At 38.2% G+C, this 19683-nt stretch overlaps 1 protein-coding gene across 3 annotated transcripts in view; it reads left to right on the top strand.

The window, feature by feature from the left end:
* LOC145988542 (uncharacterized) overlaps positions 1–19683 on the top strand; it is a 64618-nt gene that overhangs the window by 30287 nt on the left and 14648 nt on the right. For 2 of the 3 annotated variants that reach the window (XM_083123457.1, XM_083123459.1), the window contains exons 4-7: positions 3016–3116; positions 6483–6617; positions 13056–13198; positions 16133–16322. In XM_083123457.1, coding sequence (XP_082979583.1) covers positions 3016–3116; positions 6483–6617; positions 13056–13198; positions 16133–16322 — 569 coding nt within the window. The remainder of the gene's footprint in view (positions 1–3015; positions 3117–6482; positions 6618–13055; positions 13199–16132; positions 16323–19683) is intronic. The other variant, XM_083123458.1, reaches the window with a different exon arrangement.

Raw genomic sequence — 19683 nt, 5'->3', positions numbered from 1 at the left:
AGACTAAACCCCTTCATTGAAAAAATTGGGCTTACAAATCCAATTTTTTAACTATTGTTACCCCAATTTCCACAATAATTTTCATGCTTATGATGCAATTTTAAGCAAAACATACTTGAATATCATAAAATGTATACTTCATTAGCTCCAAATTGAATTCTGTTTCAGGTCTCTAGCTCTAATGGTTTTTGAGGTACTAAGATTTCTGAAAAGTGCTACATGAGCAAAAAAAGCCACGTGCCATGTTGGAAAAATGGCTACCCCAGGAGAACTAAAGACAATATATTTTTTTTTTGAACATTGGTTTTGATATCTAGAAACATGTACAAGTGTATGTACTAAAGATGAAAATTTTCTAAAATGGTCATGCAACCACCATTGGATGGTTTGGCATGGAATGACCCAATAACAAATGCAGAGCATTTTACGCTGAGGCATAGCAGACTTGTTACGTATTTTGCAGCGAACAAACGATAAAATCATCGTAATGATCACAAAGCAAGAAATATGTTACAACCTTTCAGACCAAAGTGACAAGCCACAAGCGACACTTTTCACTTGGAAACAAACCTTCAGAAATAAATGGAACCTTTCACACTGAAGTGACATGGCAGGCTGTATATTTCACTTGTCACTTGCATGTTACTCGCACTGGGCTGTTTTCTCATTGTGTTGGCTCGGTTTGTTGGTTGTGCATGAACACTTTTCTACAGACTGAATGGGATCTGTGTTGCTTGTCACTTGGGTGTGAGACCCACATGTCACTTATCATTTTGCTGTGTGAGAACGAGAGAGACATAACTCCAATTTATCAAATTTTTGGGGAGAGAAAATAATGTGGTGTTAGGAATATGTCGGACTATTAAGAACAGTCAGTAAATTGGAGAGAAGGTGACTCCACCTTACTGCTAAGGATTGGAAGTGACTTCAAAGAGAGCTATTCAGAGGAGATACACAAAACTGAAAACTGCATTGTCGGTGTTTTCTCTGGTTCTGGTATGATAATTTGTAGCTTGTCACTTTGGTCTGGTCTGAAAGCTTCCTAAAAGACAGCTTATAAAGGGAAGATTTATAGGCAAATTGAGTTACAGTGGGACCCCAAGCAAAAAAATCTGCGCTAAGCCACGTATCATACTCATGCATGGAGGAGGGGGTTTACAGTGCAGCAACCCTCCCTAAGCAATGCAGGACTTCAGGTTATTTGGGCAATGTATCATATGTGTGTTGTAGATATTGCCTTTGTAGTTTTTAATGGAATTCTACTACACAATTAGGTATATCTGTCATAAGCAAGGTGGATTGATTTAAACAGGTTGATTAATTCTCGATTTAAATCATTTTAAATAAATAATTTATAGTAATGTACATAAAGATTTTGTAGATATCAGAATTACTTTTTGTGAAAGTACATTAATCTCATAATCATTTTATAGTGTTTATTAGGCTCCAAGAAAGGAAACAATATATATATATATATATATATATATATATATATTCTGATGGGGTGAAGCTTATACGAAAGGAAATATAATATGTACGCTGTAAACACACTTATATACTGATAATGTGCAAATTGCTCACAATCGAATATCAACTAAAGGAAGATTAAAAATCCGTAACTTACGTGTTAATCACTTTCTCGACGAGGCACCATGTCAGGTGTCTGAAAACATCGCTTCAACCTGAAGGAGGTAGTATAACCTTCGAAATGTAGTTCGACAAATCTCATGCTCACACACGTTAAGTTACTGGTTTTTAATAAACACACTTAAATTCTCTTGATTTAAATATCAATAATTTTTGTAAGCAAAAATAGCAAACATTTTGCGTAGAAAAATATACAAGATATTATTCATGTTAAAACTTAAATAGTGTCATTATCATTAAACTGTTAATAAACATGGCAGCTGATATTATGCAAACTATCATTAAGAAAATCGCCCGAATTCAACTACAATGATTTTACAAAATATTTGAAGTTGCAAATTATAGAGTATATCCAGAATGTTTTATTTTCACTGGAAGAAAAGGTACTGAAATTATTGTAGGTGTGTTTCACGTACATCACAAACTGTTGCATTTTGGTAAAATTTGCCGCACATCCTGATGTCACATGAAACCCACCTATAGTTTCATTAACACACTCAACAAATATTTCCATAGTAGGTTCATAGTATCAGAATCAGTGAAATCTCTATTTTTTTTATTTGCTTTAATAAAACTGTTCAAATATTTTACAGTCATAAGTGATGTTGAAATTAACAACTTACAAATACAGCAACGAAAATAATGCAATCATTGGAGTGTGGCCACATAGGTGTGCAGGGAGACAAGGTAATGGCAGTCTGTGTGCCAGTCTGGTGTTGGGGTAGCAGGTGGCCGGATCTGAACAAAAGATGCACGAAGGGTTCTTGCCAAATGCTCTTTTGTTTGTGGCCCCTTTATATAACCATGTATAAGTGCTAGTTCTTGAAAATTAGCTGGCCTCCATGGCAGAGTGGTTAGTACAGCACACTACAATGCCAGGGGTCCCGGGTTCAAATCCTGTCCTGGGCATGGGTGTTCTTTGTGAGTGTCCCTTCATCAAATTTTCATATCATCATCACTCATCTTCGTGATTAGCCAAGATTGGTAGACATGCAAAGTAAAATAAACCAAATCAATCAGTCAATCTTGAAAATTAGTTACTCTTCAATTTTGACAAATATATGTAAACAAAAGAATTAAAGTTATTAATAAATAATAAAGAGGAGATAATACAAGTAAATTCAATAATTGTATTAGCAACAATCTATTAAAGTCAATGCTCATCACTTACAGTTATGTATATATATATATATATATATATATAGTTATTTAATTATAGCAATACAGTTTATGTAGACAATAATACTAGCTTACATTTCATTGATTTATTGTGCGTGGTTCACAACAGAATGCATTGACAGTGGTTCTACAATGCCATACATATGTACATAATTGTATTACGTTGTAACATGTTTGCGATTTCCACAGAACTGCAGTACCAGTTAATAATAGGTAATGGAGGGAGCAGTGCTGCCATGTCGCTCCTGCAGAGCATTCCACCCTCTCCAGATGACGACACTAAGCCAAAGGTAAGAAGAGTCACCTTCATTATTTGAATCAGACCTTGCATTACTCGTTACATTACAAAGGATTGAAACCCTCAGTTTTTTTTTCACCATGCCTACCACCATAAACTGGCCTTATAATTTTTAAATCACTATGGTGGTAGAGGAGGATGGGCCAGGCCCTCAGAACCCACAATCCATCACTGATCAGAATTTATTTACATATTGAAGTTTGCTGGTGTCTGGGATATTCCTTTTCAAAGTTAATGCATAGCAAAATGAAGATAATGATCAGGAAACTGTTCTTGCTGAAGATAATGATGATGATGGCATTGATCAACGTCCCAGAACATGTGATTGAAGAATCTGATTATGTATCATGTTTTGATGCTTAGAGAAGGTTCATAATGAAAAATAGTCCACAAAACTTAGTACACTGGACTCTTTTTAATTTGAACTTTAATAATTCGAATAATTCAGTAATTCGAACACAAGTTATTCCCCTTGACATCATATTTAATTTGAATTTTGGATAGGTCGATTTTTTTTTCGTGTCCCCTTGAAGTGTGAATTAAAAAGAGTCCACTTTATTTTGCAAGTAATCTGTATGATTTCTGATTTTGATCTTTAAAAAGTGAAGGAAAATTTGGTGTCAGTATGTGACTTATTTTCATGGAAAAAGTATTTTTTTTATCCTTAAATTAGTTATCATTTTAGTCATCATGTATGTTTTTGTAAACATTATTAATACATTTATATGCTCAAAATAAACATTTTTTCAAAAGATGAAAATTTTAAAATGATTTTTTAACAGGAAATTTTGAAGCCTTATGCTTTATAACGGTCAAATATTGAGTGACAAGTAATTAATCTAATTGCCCGTTAGTATGAATTAATTGCAATTGGTAATATTAATATCCGTCGCGAATACAGGTGTCTAGCGAACTGCCTTAGCCAGCACTAGCTTGCTCAACCACCGTTTTCCGCCCGAATTCGGATTTACATGCATTCTTATGGGAATATCAAGAAAAATGCAACTTCTAAACCAATGGACCGAATTGGATGAGATTTTCACCAGCGGAAGACCACATCTTGAAAGTACTGATTCCAAGATTTGAGCCTAATCAGAACAGAACTACGGGAGTTATGAATTATTAAAGATTCATCGCCGGATTGAAAGGGAGAAGCTACCCTGCCGAGTTGTCTTTGGTTTTCGTGACTGAATACAAAAGAGGAAGAGTTAGCCTAATCTCTGCGCGAGGAGCTGCTGCCAGAGGTTAAGGACCTGAGTGAGCATTGGCCAAGATAGGAGGACAACGGTCAAAGCACCAGAAACAATAAACAAGCACCTGATCATAGAGGGTAGCGCGTCACTACGTTCAAATCTGGAATAAAAGGGATGATTTGGAACAGTTTGCCACAGTTTTGCCTACAATCGCCACCGGAGTGTGAGCTCCGCGCGACCGAGCTGCGAGTTGCAAGCAGACTCGAGGTCTGGATTTGTTTTCCTCGAGTGAGTGTTTCAGAGCCATGGAGTAGAGCAGAATATAGAACAAGGGGGTCCTTCTCCCCCTCGCCGTCAACGCATCCGTGCACATACGTGTGGTTATGTGAGAATAACGCCAGACACGTCCACCTGTGTCAATCGTCCGAAACAACGTCCAAAGTAGTGAAAGTTAATAACATTTGATGTCCATGTGAAACCGCGAATGGCTCATCGCGTACGTTCGTCTCATCGCCCAAGTCACGTATCTGTACTTACGAGTGACCGCGAAGAACTGACCTATTATTGCGCAAGTTGTCGTATGGAGTCGACAGTGAACGAGTGAAGCCAGGATCCGATGAGGCCAGATGGAGCCGCCGACCGATCCACTTTCGCCAACCAGGATAACCGCGAAGTGCAACACTGGAGTGCAGATGTCTTCCAGAACTGTAGGACCACTTCCGCCCAACCCAGGTCAGAGGGAATGCAGCTAAGGTAAGATCCAACCATGTGCGTGTGTGAGAAAGATGACGACTATCTACCGCGAATCTGCGTGAAGCAAATCATTGCATAACTTAAATCAGTGCTATGGCATCCCTAGACATCTGTTTTCCGGCGGAGTAATCAAATGTTAAAGATGAGAGTTTATGTTAGCCGCAAACGATAGTTCATGAAATATATTTATACCTTCAGAAAAGATAGAAGGGGTTCGCACAAGGAACAATTATTCACTTTATGATTAAAATCCTAAACGATAAATTGTAAAAGGCAATGTAGCCAAGACATAGCAAGAGTATGGTCAAAGTAGTAAATAATCTAACCTTTGTATTTGTCATATTGTCGCAATATGCCATAGAATGAGAGTATGAATGTGAGATCGAGTGAAAGAGGGCAAGATGTAATGTGTATTTATCTGTGCTTTAATATATGTGTATATTCAGAAACACCGTAGTATTATGTAACGTCATTTCAGGTATTTAAAATCAAATCCTCCTAGGTTTATTCTTGGTAACTCCGACTGTTAGGCACTTATCCTGACCGTATTATATTTCATGTGATGTTTAATTCGCCCAGCAGGTGAGGCGAGCGATTCTTCGATGTTGCGTTGCTAAGCTCAGTTCAGTTGAGTTAATTGAGTTAATTAGTTATTATTAAATTAGCAGCCCGTGACAGCTTTGGCAATTTTAGTGACTGTAAATTTGACAAAAATATCTCATTTTTTTGGTATTAAATATGCATAAATACAAAATATTCTTCGAATTTATCAAAAGCTGTTCACAAATCACAAAAAATATTCCATAAAGAAAAAGAATTATGATTCATGATGGTGGGCTACAGGAGTAAATTGCATAAGTGCCAGTGTTACAAAAACTATGCTAATAGCCTATTGCTTGCTTAAGAGGTATGTATTGCCGCGAGCAAATGTATTTTATCGCCATAAGAAATTAATACTTTCTCAGCTAATACCTAAGACTCCTGTGCAACATTACATTGGCAAATCAATCAGATCCGTTAATGAAATATTCCAGGATCACTTAACAGAGGGAAATAAAAAAAGCAGACTTCCCAGACATATCAAATACAATGACTATAAAATCAGAAAAATATATACCAGGCATATTACTCATTCTGATAGACACAATAATCATAGAAACGCATGCCATTATACACTTCCCACGTAAATTAAACATCGACCGCAGACAGGCACACCACATGTGGATCCCTCTACTACAGTAGGTGGTACCAAGGAGAAAGGAGAGAGAGAGAAGACTTCCTTTCAGTATATTAATTTTGCTGTCGTATCTTTAATTTTCCGAAACATAAACGTGAAAAATGTAGGCTTAACACACACTAAAGTTAATTTTGTAAAGTTTAGAATAAAAGTTCTATGATTTTGAATATTTCAGACATCTGGTGTGACCTTTCTTTCGAGCAAGAAGAGTTATCAGGCAATGATGTTGCCAAAGATCAATATTGTAGAACAAATTGACTTCAAGCAAAGACCGGATGAAGCTCCAAGCAGCTTCGCTAACTCAAAAGATGTAAGTGAACTCAACGTAATAGTAAACCTGGGGGAAAAAAAGGCACATTACATTTACTTATGTTTTTAGGTTCAGTTAAATGTATTGGGGGTGTGATGTACAAACAGGTTATTGATAGGTTTCTGAATAAAGTATTGGCAACAGTCTTCCACCTAGTATGAAGCAACTGCATTAAGAAGAAAAGATACAACTGGGGAAGCTGCATTTTTTGCAAGTTAATGTTCAGCCAAGATCGTAATCTCTGGTGGTCTGTGTACATTGTGTTGTCCTGTTAGTCCTCTTTATGTGTAGAGCCCCATCTATCATCATAGGATTGGCTACTTTTGTGAGTGTCCCTTCATCAGTGTTGGTGGTTACCATGTAAGAGACATTGGGTGAGTGATCTCAGGTGGGAATTGTCTTACAATGTCTGTCCATAAAGAGGCTCAAGGGCTAAGTCAGCCTCTAACAATGGGTCCCAGGGTGTAACGGTGTCTGGGGGAGTGGTGCTGATTGCTTTGCCTCCAGTGCAGATCAGTTCGAGAATATGTGTGGAGCAGTGGCGGAGCGTGACCTTCCAACAGTGTAAGCGTATGAAGGCTACTTCCCGTTGTGCTTATTTTTGGGCTAGGTCAGTGATTTATCCACACACATTGATCCCTCCCCCCATTTTTTCTGAACACTTCCCTAATTTTGGCACTAATTTAACTTTACACCCCTTAAAAACGAAGTTACACTACATCAGATTAAATATTCTTGATAAATCCCTGAGCCTGGTGTTTTCTTTGCTAGGCTATGTATCCTACATTTCAACTGATAATTACGTCAGTTTTATTCCTTTCACAATGAGTAACGTAACCATAAAAAAAAGCTAAAAAAGAAACTAAAACAAAATATTCAGTGCTGAATACTTTTTACAACCGCATAACCAGGTATCAGCTCGTACCATGAATCACAAAATCTGCGCACTTCATTTTTCATTTCTGTTACCGTGTCTGCTAGAGAAGTAGTGGGCCTACCTACATCCACAAGTTGTTCTTGGCAGCAAAATCCTTGCTGGAAAATGGCATCTTCAACAAGTTCTCCACCCCACCGCACAATCACACTCGTTTTCTTCCGTAATGCAGTCGTTGTTGTTCACTATCACACCACAGCAGAGGGACGACATCCCTCTTTGCAATGGATGGAAGTCGCAAAGAAATTCCACAAGAGTTTAACCACGCACACAACACAAGAAAGGGGAAACAAAAACAAACCAAATCCAAAAGCGGTCACTGCTCAAAGCAGTGATGTTTCTGACTCTGAGGGGAACATCCCTTTCAGACATAAATAAATTCCCTCTCTTGCCTTAAAATTTCCTTATATTTCGTAAAAAAAGAATGACAAAATAAAATATAAAACAAATGCTCGCTAATTCTAATAATTTATCCTGAAATTTCTGTGAAAGGAGATGTAAGTGCTTTTTTAGGGTAGTGTAAAAGAAAATCTGGCACCTGAAAGACCATAAACAGGCTTTTCGTACGTTGTTTGAAGAGTGTTCAAACCACGGACTATGTAATTAAATGTAATTAATAATATTTTGTTCACATTTGACATGAGATTTGTAAAACTGGTTCAATATTCAGTTTTAATTAAACACTTTAATTTTTTAAAAAGTTATTGCACTTTTTAGCTCAATCACTACCAGCTGAGTTCAAATATAAACAAAAAACAGATCTTAATATTTCCAATGTTTGTGCTCTCCTACAAGCAAAAAACAGAAACAAGCATTTAGCACATTAATGTATATCTAAAGTAAGAATCACGAACCTTCTGACCTTCTGTAAACAACCGTCTCACTTCAAGTAACGTATCACTCTGCGCCAGCTGTTCGTGAATGGTGCGGCCATCACATGCTGCTCACTCGCAACCTTTAATTTTATGTAACATGGAAAAACGTATTCTTATTTTAAATGATAATCTACACATTGAAGTATAATACATTTTCTACAAGTGATTAAATACGTGTTCTTGTTCAAGAATGAACATATTTTTCTACGCCAAAAGTTCAATTTATTTGACACTGGGTTAACAGATCCCCTTTCCCCCCCTCCTCTCTCAGTATGACAGCGCCAAAGTTATAAAAGAGAGAGAGAGAGAGATTCATTTCAGTAATTCAAGCCTTTTGGTTTTATTTCCACCAAATTATTGCCCAACATTGTTGACATGTGGAGTATTGTTTTCTCCTTTGTGCAACAAATACACCGCCAGTTTTAGCAGAAGTTAAACAAAGATAAGCCGGGGAATAAAAAAAGATTGTATATCTTTCTCTCGGTTTCTCGTGCACTAGAAAAGAAGAAGACGATAATAAGCACATTATTTACGCACGTCTCATGCAAGTAATGTATTTTCTTACCTTGATTCAGTACTTCCTTTTTGAACTTGAGGCATTTTCGGCGCTAGATATCATCCTGTCAGAGTACGGTCTGTCAAATTTGCTTGCCAAAAAGGAACTCAACGTGGCACAAGAGGCGATTTAATGTCGACTGTTAAAATTGTGGAGATCGTCATCAATCATTACTATCAACATCTTCCCCACAGTGGACAGGACGGCTCTTTGATTGAAAGAATACGAAAGCACCTCGCATTGTATTGCGCTTATCTCAAAATCGGTGTACTTGTTTATACGAGCAACAACGTGTTTTTTTTCGCGGGACTCACAACTTGACCGGTCGTTTTCCTTTCTTTCACGACACCGGAAACACAAAGACGCAGACACACAATTACACTTGGACACCAACTTCACTGCTTGCTCAGGATAGCACCGACACAACGTCACATAAACGTTAAGAACAACCTGCTTCTTGCCACTTTTCAAACGGCTGTATTTCCGAAAGACTACTCTGAAAACACGGGAGACCTTCCTGCATGCATGGAAGTCGCCATGTTCGAAACTGGCGCTATTTTCTTGCTGTTCACGTGATCGATTGTAATTTATACAATAATCACGTATTATTATTATAAACAGAAACCTTTAATGAAAATATATTTTAAAATGTATAATCCAATGTAATTTACACGTTTTTCTTCCATTAGCGTACTTTCATAGAACGGACTACATGATGCGGAAGAAATCCGTTATTAGGCTGTTGCCAACCACAATTCTTCTCACTAAGTCAAGTACAGAAACGGAAGTGGTATGTCGATTGTCGGCATATGATCGATAGTGTGATTTCACATTGTCAGTGACGGTCCTCCGGGGATGGGGGGGGGGGACGCAGGAGTGGATGTATAATCCAGAGGTGTTCACCATCCGGATGGTGACATCCTCACACCCCGGAATACTTTTGCGGGTGAAGGAGGGCAAGGCCGTAGGGTGAGGGAGATTTATTTAAAATGAACACCTCACAACAAGAGAGAAGAAAAATGTGACAATATTTAAAAATTCACCCCCAAATATGCATTTTATTTTATATGTAGCTTACAATAAAATGTGACTTCCTCAACATATTTCTGTATTCTATAGTCTTCTTTCCCCACTTTTATGCTTCTCTAAGATGCCGTTTTAGTTTCCCTTGGTGTCTTTGCTGCATAATTATTAATTTAGTCAATCAAATCATATGTATTAGCTTACTTTCATTATCTATAATAATAAATCATAACACTTTCAAACATCAAATAAATTTAATGAAGAAACCCCGGTTTCAAAACGTAATTTATCTCAATGTGTCACATTCTTCTAGCAAGGTTTTTTTAGTAAAATATGAGAGAAAATTAATCCTTTGGTACGGAACCGTCTTACTTCTGGAGGATAAGATGTACATTTTGTATTTCATTTTTTAATTTAGCGTTGCTTTTCTTCCACTTTTGGCTAATCCCGACGATGAGAATGAGTGATCCTCAGATGAAATTGATGAAGGGACACTTACAAATAACACACATGCCGGGATTCGAGCCAGGGAACTTCGGTGATGAGTCTGAAAATCGGCCACCATGCAAGATGTACATTTTTTAAACTTTTTTTTTAAACATACATTCAATAACTTTCAACAAGTCATCACTCAGTGATACGCTGCTTATTCCGCATCTGTTGACAAATGGAATGTTTTTACACCTTGTAGGCTATGTGGATTATTTTTTTTCCATAAGTTTGCAACACTGTTAGGGTACACGTGCTTTTGTTTACAGAAGGTCTTAAGTTCTATCATTCTCACTTTAATTTTCCCGTTTCTCGCTCATTTTTAGGTGTCTCAGAATTCCCTGTTGCTGGGGAAAAAAAACCCATCTTGAAACACCACTGGCTCAAATTTCCTTTGCAGACAACAACCATTCATTCATACCTGACAACACTGAATGCTGGAGAACCCTCCTCTTGCAGGACCTGGGTCTTGCTGGCACGTATTCACGGTTAGCCCATGAAGCCAACCCAAACATAATGCTGCTAAATCTCACACAAGTTTAAAAAGTTGTTTGGAAGTTGGGGATATAAATAAAACAAGAGTACTGCTGTTCGTGGTAGTTGAATTTTCTCAAACTTTTCACGTATAACGTCAAACTCATCCCGTTGGTTGAACCATTCTAATTTATATTTATGTTTTGTTACAAATTAATATTAATAATATGTAGATCGCAGAACAATTTAGTAGTATGTAGCATAATTACGAAGTTTAAACGACACCATGGATGTCCACAAGGGGCAAGGGGAGGAAGCTCTTCCTGGTAAATGAACGTCAACCATAAAATAATGAATATATTTCACACACATAATTTTATTTCAGTCACATCAAATTATGTTAATTATTGTAAGAGCATTTCAGAAAAATGTTGAATTTGTATATTTTGAGGAGGCAACTTTATTATGGGGGAAATATACCTAGTTTACCCCCACCCCTGGAAAAAATACTATGCTTAATCCTCCCTCGTGGAAAGAAATACTGCGGACATCCATGGACAACACTTTTTCTAAACATGAGGTTTGCAATGCTGCTGTAAACCTCTGGTCGTAGGTTTACACGCGTAGGGTATTGACTGCTCTTCTCTCTATATTTCTTGCTCTTCTCCATCCAGATACGGTAGGCACTGCTCGTTCGCGGTCAGAAATTTGTAAGGCAAAATCCAGAAGGCTTACAGCTTTCCACAAGCAGAAGGCGGGAGATTCCATGTGCCGCCTGGCGCTGAAGTGTTGCAATCTAATAAACAGGATCTTGAACACTGGTGTCGACCCGATTTGAACTTTGAAGTAAAAGGTAAAGGTAAAGTGTTCCCCTGTGCATAGCACCACGCCATGAAGGCGTATAGGGGGTGTGGGGGTAACGCCCCACACTTTCTTGATCCGGTCGTGAGTGGGGGTGATGTGATCAGCATCACGCCCCTGACCGCCTTTACCCCCCAGGGTTTCCCCCAGGTACCCATGTTATTCGACGCTGGGTAGGCGCCGGGGCCGCTTCCACCGTTAGAAAAAAATTCCCGGATTTGAACCGGCCGGGGATCGAACCCGGGACCTTGAGCATGGTAGTCAGACGCGTTACCGACTGAGCCACCGCGGCCACCCAACTTTGAAGTTGTTTACGAATTTTTGCCAGATAATTACATACATTTTACTAGAACTAATGAAGTGTAAGCCCGACTTACACGGCTTACATTGACGCTCCGTGCCTGGTGTGGAGCCATACCTTCACATGTCATCGGGATCCGGCAAAATGTACAGGAGGGAACTTTATGAAGTTTATCGAAGTTTGTTCCAAGTCCTCTTTATCCTCTGATAAACTAGTACAATTGAAAGTTTGATCTGAACCACTGTGCAGTGTGCCTCCACAGGATCGAACCTTGGACCCCTTGATTACACTGCGACAGTGTTACCATTATACCATCACGGAGTCCTGCGAGAGCTTTATCTACGTATGTCCTTATAGTTTACTGGACAAATTTTGTTACCTTGTAATCCAGGGATCCCAGGTTCACTGCACTTCTGTTTGGATACCACTTGAAAATGTGGATTCACTAATTATTAGCCTCTCAACATAAAATTGCACTGACAAAATTTGCTGCAACTCACTCGTTCAGGAACTCCACTCGTGCATCTCTATTTACACAACATACAATACTAACTCCTTTATACCTGTAAGCTATGACTTGAAATCGAAAAACAATCTTTTCCTCAGGTTATGCCTTTTGGCCATACAACAGAATAACTTCTCCTAAATAATACTGATCATGCCATTTCAGACTTATTGTTGTTTTTGTTATTAACAACATAAAAAATGGACACTCTGTGTGGTATCTGAAAATTTCGAAAAGGTTAACCACAACATGGCGACATTGAGCACACGAGCCCTATTCTACTGGTTTCCATGCAGCCTCTGTCATTTCCAGTAGCCCACAAACCATTGCTACTGTGGTTTGGACCAAGTGCTGCTTTTCAATGTTCCTTCTTTACAGAACCATTCACTGCACTGAAATGCTCTTTTCCCTTAATTCCAGATAGTGCTAAGTCCCAAGCAGATCAACGTGACTCCTCTTCAAGTGGAAATCCTCGAGAAGGAGTTGGTGGAGCTCCGTGCATCACTCCATGAAGCCAAGAGCAAAAATGTCTATCTGGATAAGGTTATTCAGGATCAAAAAGAGTAAGTACCAGAGTTAGCATAGTGTTCGTTAATTCAGTCGTTAGGTTTGGATAATGCATTATTACAAAAACCCTCATGGTTGAATGTCAGGGAATTTTGCAGATCATCTGGAATTTACAAACATTTTGTAGTCTGCAAGAGAAAAAGTTGCAAAATGAACAAGTGGTTCATTTTCTCTTCCGAATTCAGTTCTTGTGTTTCCACTCCCCAAAAAGATTCAGTTCGTAAACTTGTTCCTCTCTCCTTATGATTCTCAGTCCGATACAAAATTATGGTTCCTTTTAATTTCGGTTCTACATAGATTCGTAGGTAATATATTTAGTATTCACCTTTTTATACTAGTTTTAGAAAGAATATGAAAGTAAAAGTTGTAGTCTAGCTATACTGATCTATAACTAAAATAAGTTGACAACATGATCATAGTTAACGGAAAAGTTGGTGAAGAAGAGGTTATCGTCTATTATTTTATACTTCCTGGTCTTTTTAACATTTACATTTTGGTGTAGCAAGACAAGAAATTTTGGTAGCAAGATTATAACACTAGCAAATTTTTACATAATGAACATTATCCTGAACATTATCTGTTGATTCTGCATGATAGTAGTAAGTACGTGATACTGTAGAAAGTGAATACTAGAGTGCTGCATCGAAGCTTTTTTGCTCGATCGTCTAATAGTTTGCACGTATGACACTAGATGGCTTACGGAATCTACAGTCTTCTTCGCTCGAGCGAATAAGGCTCGAACAGATAAATGATCAGTATATGCTTGAAGCCCAGTAGCTCACGTACAACCATAATTTGTCTATGGTAGTGGGCCTTCAAATATGCTTCGTGAAATTGAAATTAAATTGAACATAGTCATCATCTCCATCTTAAAATGTAATTTTGTCTCTTACCAATACACAGCGATATATGAAAATGAATAGATGATTATGGGCTGAAACTACCAGCATGAATTTTACACATATATTTCTACGATTACTGTCACATTGAAATGATATTTGATATACAAGGTAGAATCAAAAGGTGAGGTAACAAGTTTTTTTCCACAGAAAACTTTGTCGTGGTTGCCTAAACTGTGACAGGGTATACATGACACTGCACACTAACATTCCACACAGTCACCATATTTGTGTAAGCACGTGTTCCAGCGGGTGACCAATGCATCAATGCCACGAGTAAAGAAATCAGTGTCAAGGCTGTCCAACCAGGTTTTCACTGCATCCTGTGCCTCTTGCACTGTGTTGAAGCGTCGTCCTCGAAGATGCTTCTGCATTGGTCCGAACAGATGGAAATCGCTGGGTGCAAGATCAGGGTTGTATGTGGGGAGTTCCAAAACCTCCCAGTGGAAACGTGTGACATGGTCACGGGTGAGCTGCGCTGTGTGGGGTCGAGCGTTGTCGTGTAACAACAATACACCCTCCCTGAGTGCTCCAGGTCGTTTCCGACGTATGGCCTCTCTCAATCTGTCCAATGTCTGGCAGTAGGTCACAGCATTGACAGTGGTACCACGTGGAAGGAATTCCAGGTGAATCACACCAAGGTGGTCCCAAAAGATCGTGGCCATTGTTTTCCTTGCACATGTTACTCTTTTAAAATTTTTGGATGGGGGCGATGATGGATGTTTCCACATCATGGAGGAACGTTTGGATTCCGGTGTCCACAATGGCACAGGTGTCTCATCACCCGTAATGATGCGATACAGAAATGATGACCCTTCTTGTTGATAACGGAGCAGGTGGTTCAGACTCATGCCCATTCGTCTGCCTTTGTCATAATCAGTGAGATTTCTTGGTACCCAATGTGCACACACTTTGCGGTAGCCAAGCGTGTTGTGCACAATACTGTGCACGGAACCATACGAAATGTTCAGTGCATCTGCAATGTGTGACAGTGTGATTCGCCTATCCTCCCCAATCATTCCCTCCACCTGACAAATGTTCTGGTCGGTAGCTGAAGTTGACGGTCTGCCACTTCGCTGATCATCATTAATGTCAGTCCTACCATTTTCAAACTCCGTACACCAACACCACACTTGTTTCCTGGATAACACGTTGTTTCCATACACCTCCACAAGTTCCCGATGGATCTCGGCTGGTTTCTTCCCCTTCGCATGCAAAAACCTGATCACACTTCGCACTTCCACATTTGACCATGTTTCCAGTAACCCTGCCATCTTCGAACTGCGATTCTCTGCAACTGTATCACCGTGCTGCTCTCTAGCGGTCACCAGGGATACTATCCATCAATACCTACAACACACTAAAATAAACAGTTACTATCATATGGTTGTACATTTTCAGGGCACTTGTTACCTTACTTTTTGATTCTACCTTGTATATTCGAGCGAATCACACACTAGTGTGGGAGATTCCATCGAGTTTGAGCAAGCAAAAGTGGTCCAATGCAGTACTCTAGTGAATACAGTGTGTCGTAGAAAAATGCTGCTATTTTGTTTTCACTTTCAAGTGTGCAGCATCTGAAGAAATTTTTGGTGCATATAGGAATTGTATAGCAAATCTGCTAGAAAGTGAAAATTTTGTATGGTTTTTGAACATTATGTTGTTTATGAACATTTTCTTTTGCTTTTAGATCACGGAGATGTGTTATGGTGAAATAATGTACCTCTGTTACCTTAGCCTGAAGGCTAGACACAAGTGATTATAGCACGTGACATGTTTGATGCTGATTGTAATTTTGTTATTCTTCGAATTTTCCCATGTTTTTGTGGGTATAGAATGAAATTTGCTTTAAAAAAAAGTATTGAAAATGAATATTCATAATAATTAACAGTCCTTTATATTAAATTGAAAATCACAAGGTTCACAAACAAAATTTATGATAATAAACATCATCATCATCATCCTTTGCCATTTCCTGCTTCTGGCTGTGAAAAATTTTCAATTTTGGACTGTAAATTTCTTTCTTTGTAGAAAACTTGAAAAGTGCCAATGCTGCGAAGCCAGAAGTGATTCTGACAGCCCACCAGATTCACCTCCTCAGACTTCTGATGCGCAGAACCAGACCACTTCCCGTGACAGTGATGCAGTGTCCGGGAAACTACAAGAAGCCAATAGGTTAATTCACCATCTGCGGAGGGAGAATGACGACCAGAAACGAGAGGTGAGCATACTCGCACTCCCACTATAAAGTATTAACAACACACTTAAGTAGGGATTGTCTGTGAAGTCATGTTTATTTTGAGTTTGTCGACACTTTGAATATTGGAAAACTTTAGGTACTACAGGAAAGCTTTGGTTTTATTTCGTGCTAGGAACTTGATATATAGGTATACGTAGTAGGGCTGAGTTGATGCCAAAGTGATTGATGCATTGGTTTTGGAAAGTATCAGTTCAAATTTAGTCAGTGATACTGGCCTAATACTTTTCTGTGTCCTCCTATCTTGTGGGTACTGTATAAATGCTTCGCGACATTTTCGTAGTGTGTGGTTTTCCTGTACAATATGTTAAATTTACATTTATTAATTCGACATGAACATTGTGCGAGAGAAAATGAATTTAATAATTAAATTATAGCTATTTTAATATTTTGATTATCTGTTTTGTAATTATTTGGATATTTTAAGTAAGTAGTGAGATGTGGCATAATGACAGTGGAATGCTTATATATTAATATTTGTAAATATTGTGAATGCAAGTTTAAATTGTAACAGTGTTTGAGCATCGGTGTCAATATCAGAGTATTATGGTATCCTCCCCAACAGTGTAGTGGCAGTACTGTGGCCTTGGAATGAAGGAGGCCAGGGTTCAGTTCCCAGTGGAGGCACATTGCATAGTTATTCGGATCTGACTTTAAACTAACATATCTGAACATAGAGTGCTCTTGAAACAAAACTTGGAAATATAAATAATTTTATTAAAAATAACTTTTTTCAGTGATCAAAATATATTAGGGATGGGCCAATATGAAATTTTGGCCGATACCAATACAGTACCGATATAAAATTTACCGATACCGATATTCTACCGATCCGATATAAAATTAGAAATGGTCCTTGAAGACCCTGAAATTTTCATTGATCTCCGTAATAAATACGTGTTTCGAGCTGATTGCAATGCAAAAGAAGTTGGATATTTAGACATTTACTTTTTTAGAAAGTAGGGCATGGAGATTATCCATAAAAATTACAACAAAATGGCAGAATTTTGCACTAAATTATAAGATATTTATCGATATATCGGATCGGTAAAATAATCGGTAAATTTACCGATAAACTGATACACCGATATGCCTATATCGGCCAATACCAATAGAGTACCGTTTAATCGGTCCCATCCCTAATATGTATCAATCTTTTAAGTTCTAATTCATAATATTATTGATAAGATGACCGATGTGGCTCAGTCGGTAATGCGTCTGACTACCATGCTAAAGGTCCTGGGTTCAATCCCCGGCCGGTTCAAATCCAGGAACTTTTCTATCGGAAGCGGCCCTGGCACCCACCCAGCGTGGAATGACATGGGTACCTGGGGGAAACCCTGGGGGGTAAAGGCAGTCAGGGGCGTGATGCTGATACATCACCCCCACTCATGACCGGATCAAGAAAGTGTGGGGCGTTACCCCCACACCCCCTATACGTTTTCATGGCATGGTGCTATGCACAGGGGAGCACTTTACCTTTTTTTTGATAAGATGAATGTAGCTACATGAACCATTTGCAAAGATTTAAGTAGAGACTTGAATTTTTCTGTTATTTCTGTTTTCACTTATACATAGTTTCCCTAATATTAGAGTTAATCACGGTGATGTGGATGAATGATAAAATGGATGTTGAGACAAATATAGGAGTACATTCATTCCTTGACTAAGGCTTGAACCTGGGATCTCTGGTTTCAAAGTATGTTATGTTGACTTCTCCATCATGGAGGCCTGAAAAATTACTCGCTACAGGAATTATGTGACAGAGAATTCCTAAATTATCAGTAGACTTCAAAAAACCTGGTTAATCACAAAAAGAGATTGTCTAGAGAACCTTTTCTCTACTTACGTAACATCCTGCAAGAAACATGTGAGGCAGTTTATTGCAAGACTGGTGCCTAGGAAAGGGAACTGAAAATTTCAAATTACTGTTGCCATTGAAAATATTGAGCCCTCTGTTTATGTACTTATGAAATTTTACTCCTCGTTTGAAAGCCTGAAGTATCAACTTTGTGTCTGTCTAAAAGTGTAGTTTGTCTATTGTTACATTTTTTTTTTTGCTACAACTTCTTATCCCCATTTCTCCCTGAAATTGGATTCCGGGAAAAGGTTCACTCTTACTTGAGACATTAATTAATGTGTAGAATTTCCTGTAGAAGGGAAACTTGCAACCAAAGATATTCTAAAATATATGAATAGGTATGAATATATCTCCCAGTTTTCTTGTTACAAGTAATTAAAGTTTGGCTTGTGAAATTTTTGAAACTCGCTGTATCCAGAATATTTTGGGGTAGCAGCAACAGGTACAAGTAGTAGTTACTAGAGCATTCCCCAAAACAGGTAAAGAATCAATCTTTCAGTTTGCATTCAGATTCTTAATATCATTTGAATTTATTGCTTAAGCTTTTTGTTAAGCATGAGGTAATGTAGCATGTGCCATGCATGCCTTTATCCTCTGTACGTGGTATTTTCAAAAAGTTCTTGGAATGGTACTGGTGTGCTAATGCAAGAAATAGATGTGGAGCAGTGCTTTCCTGGATGGCATCTGGCAACTTTGCATGCCATCATTGCAAGTAAGGCGACTGGGAGGGTGTGACTAGACAGCCAATGGAAAAGCTTCAACTAAATATGTTTTGTGGTTGGATTCGGGGAACTTTTTGACAATACCTCATATATATGAAATTTAACATTTCAGAAACATTACAGCATGTCATTAGCATTTTCAGCATAAATGTGAGAGAATCACAGATATTTCTTATAGTTGCTGCTAGAGTAAGGGCATGTCAGTGGAAAATGTCAAAGCTGATACTGTATGTCATGTTTTTTTTTAACTGATTTGATTCAAGACACATCTGTAGATTCCTGCGTAACTTTTAAATTTCCAGCAAAATTAACTGAAAACATGTTGATTGAATTACAAACCTTTAAGTACAGGAAGAAATCACACAGGCAAAGTCTGAGGAATAGGATAAATCAATTAAACACCCAACATGTGCAATTTTGCCATTGTGGTGGTCGATTTGTGAGTGATTTATCCTGGTGAAAGAGCATGTTTTTGTGTTCGAATCTTACCCCATGCGAAAATGGTTAATTCAGATGAGTGTCAAACAGTAACTATGCATTGCATCAAGCTGAAACTTTCCCAGTTCATTTGAAGAAGGATGCTTGCCAACAGCGATGAATTGTTGTATCATCTCGTGGAAATTTACTGCACTTTTGAATTGAGCCTCGTATTTACTCAGAGCAGTATATCAGCCATGCATGAAAACATATCCCTATACTCTACCTAGTCATGTGTGTTCATTTTGATCACTGACTATACTGT

This window comes from Lepisma saccharinum, chromosome 6, assembly GCF_977018435.1.
Source record: "Lepisma saccharinum chromosome 6, izLepSacc3.1, whole genome shotgun sequence".
Taxonomy (NCBI): domain Eukaryota; kingdom Metazoa; phylum Arthropoda; class Insecta; order Zygentoma; family Lepismatidae; genus Lepisma; species Lepisma saccharinum.
Note: the sequence above shows the minus strand (reverse complement) of the source record. Positions and strands in the feature narration are given on the sequence as shown.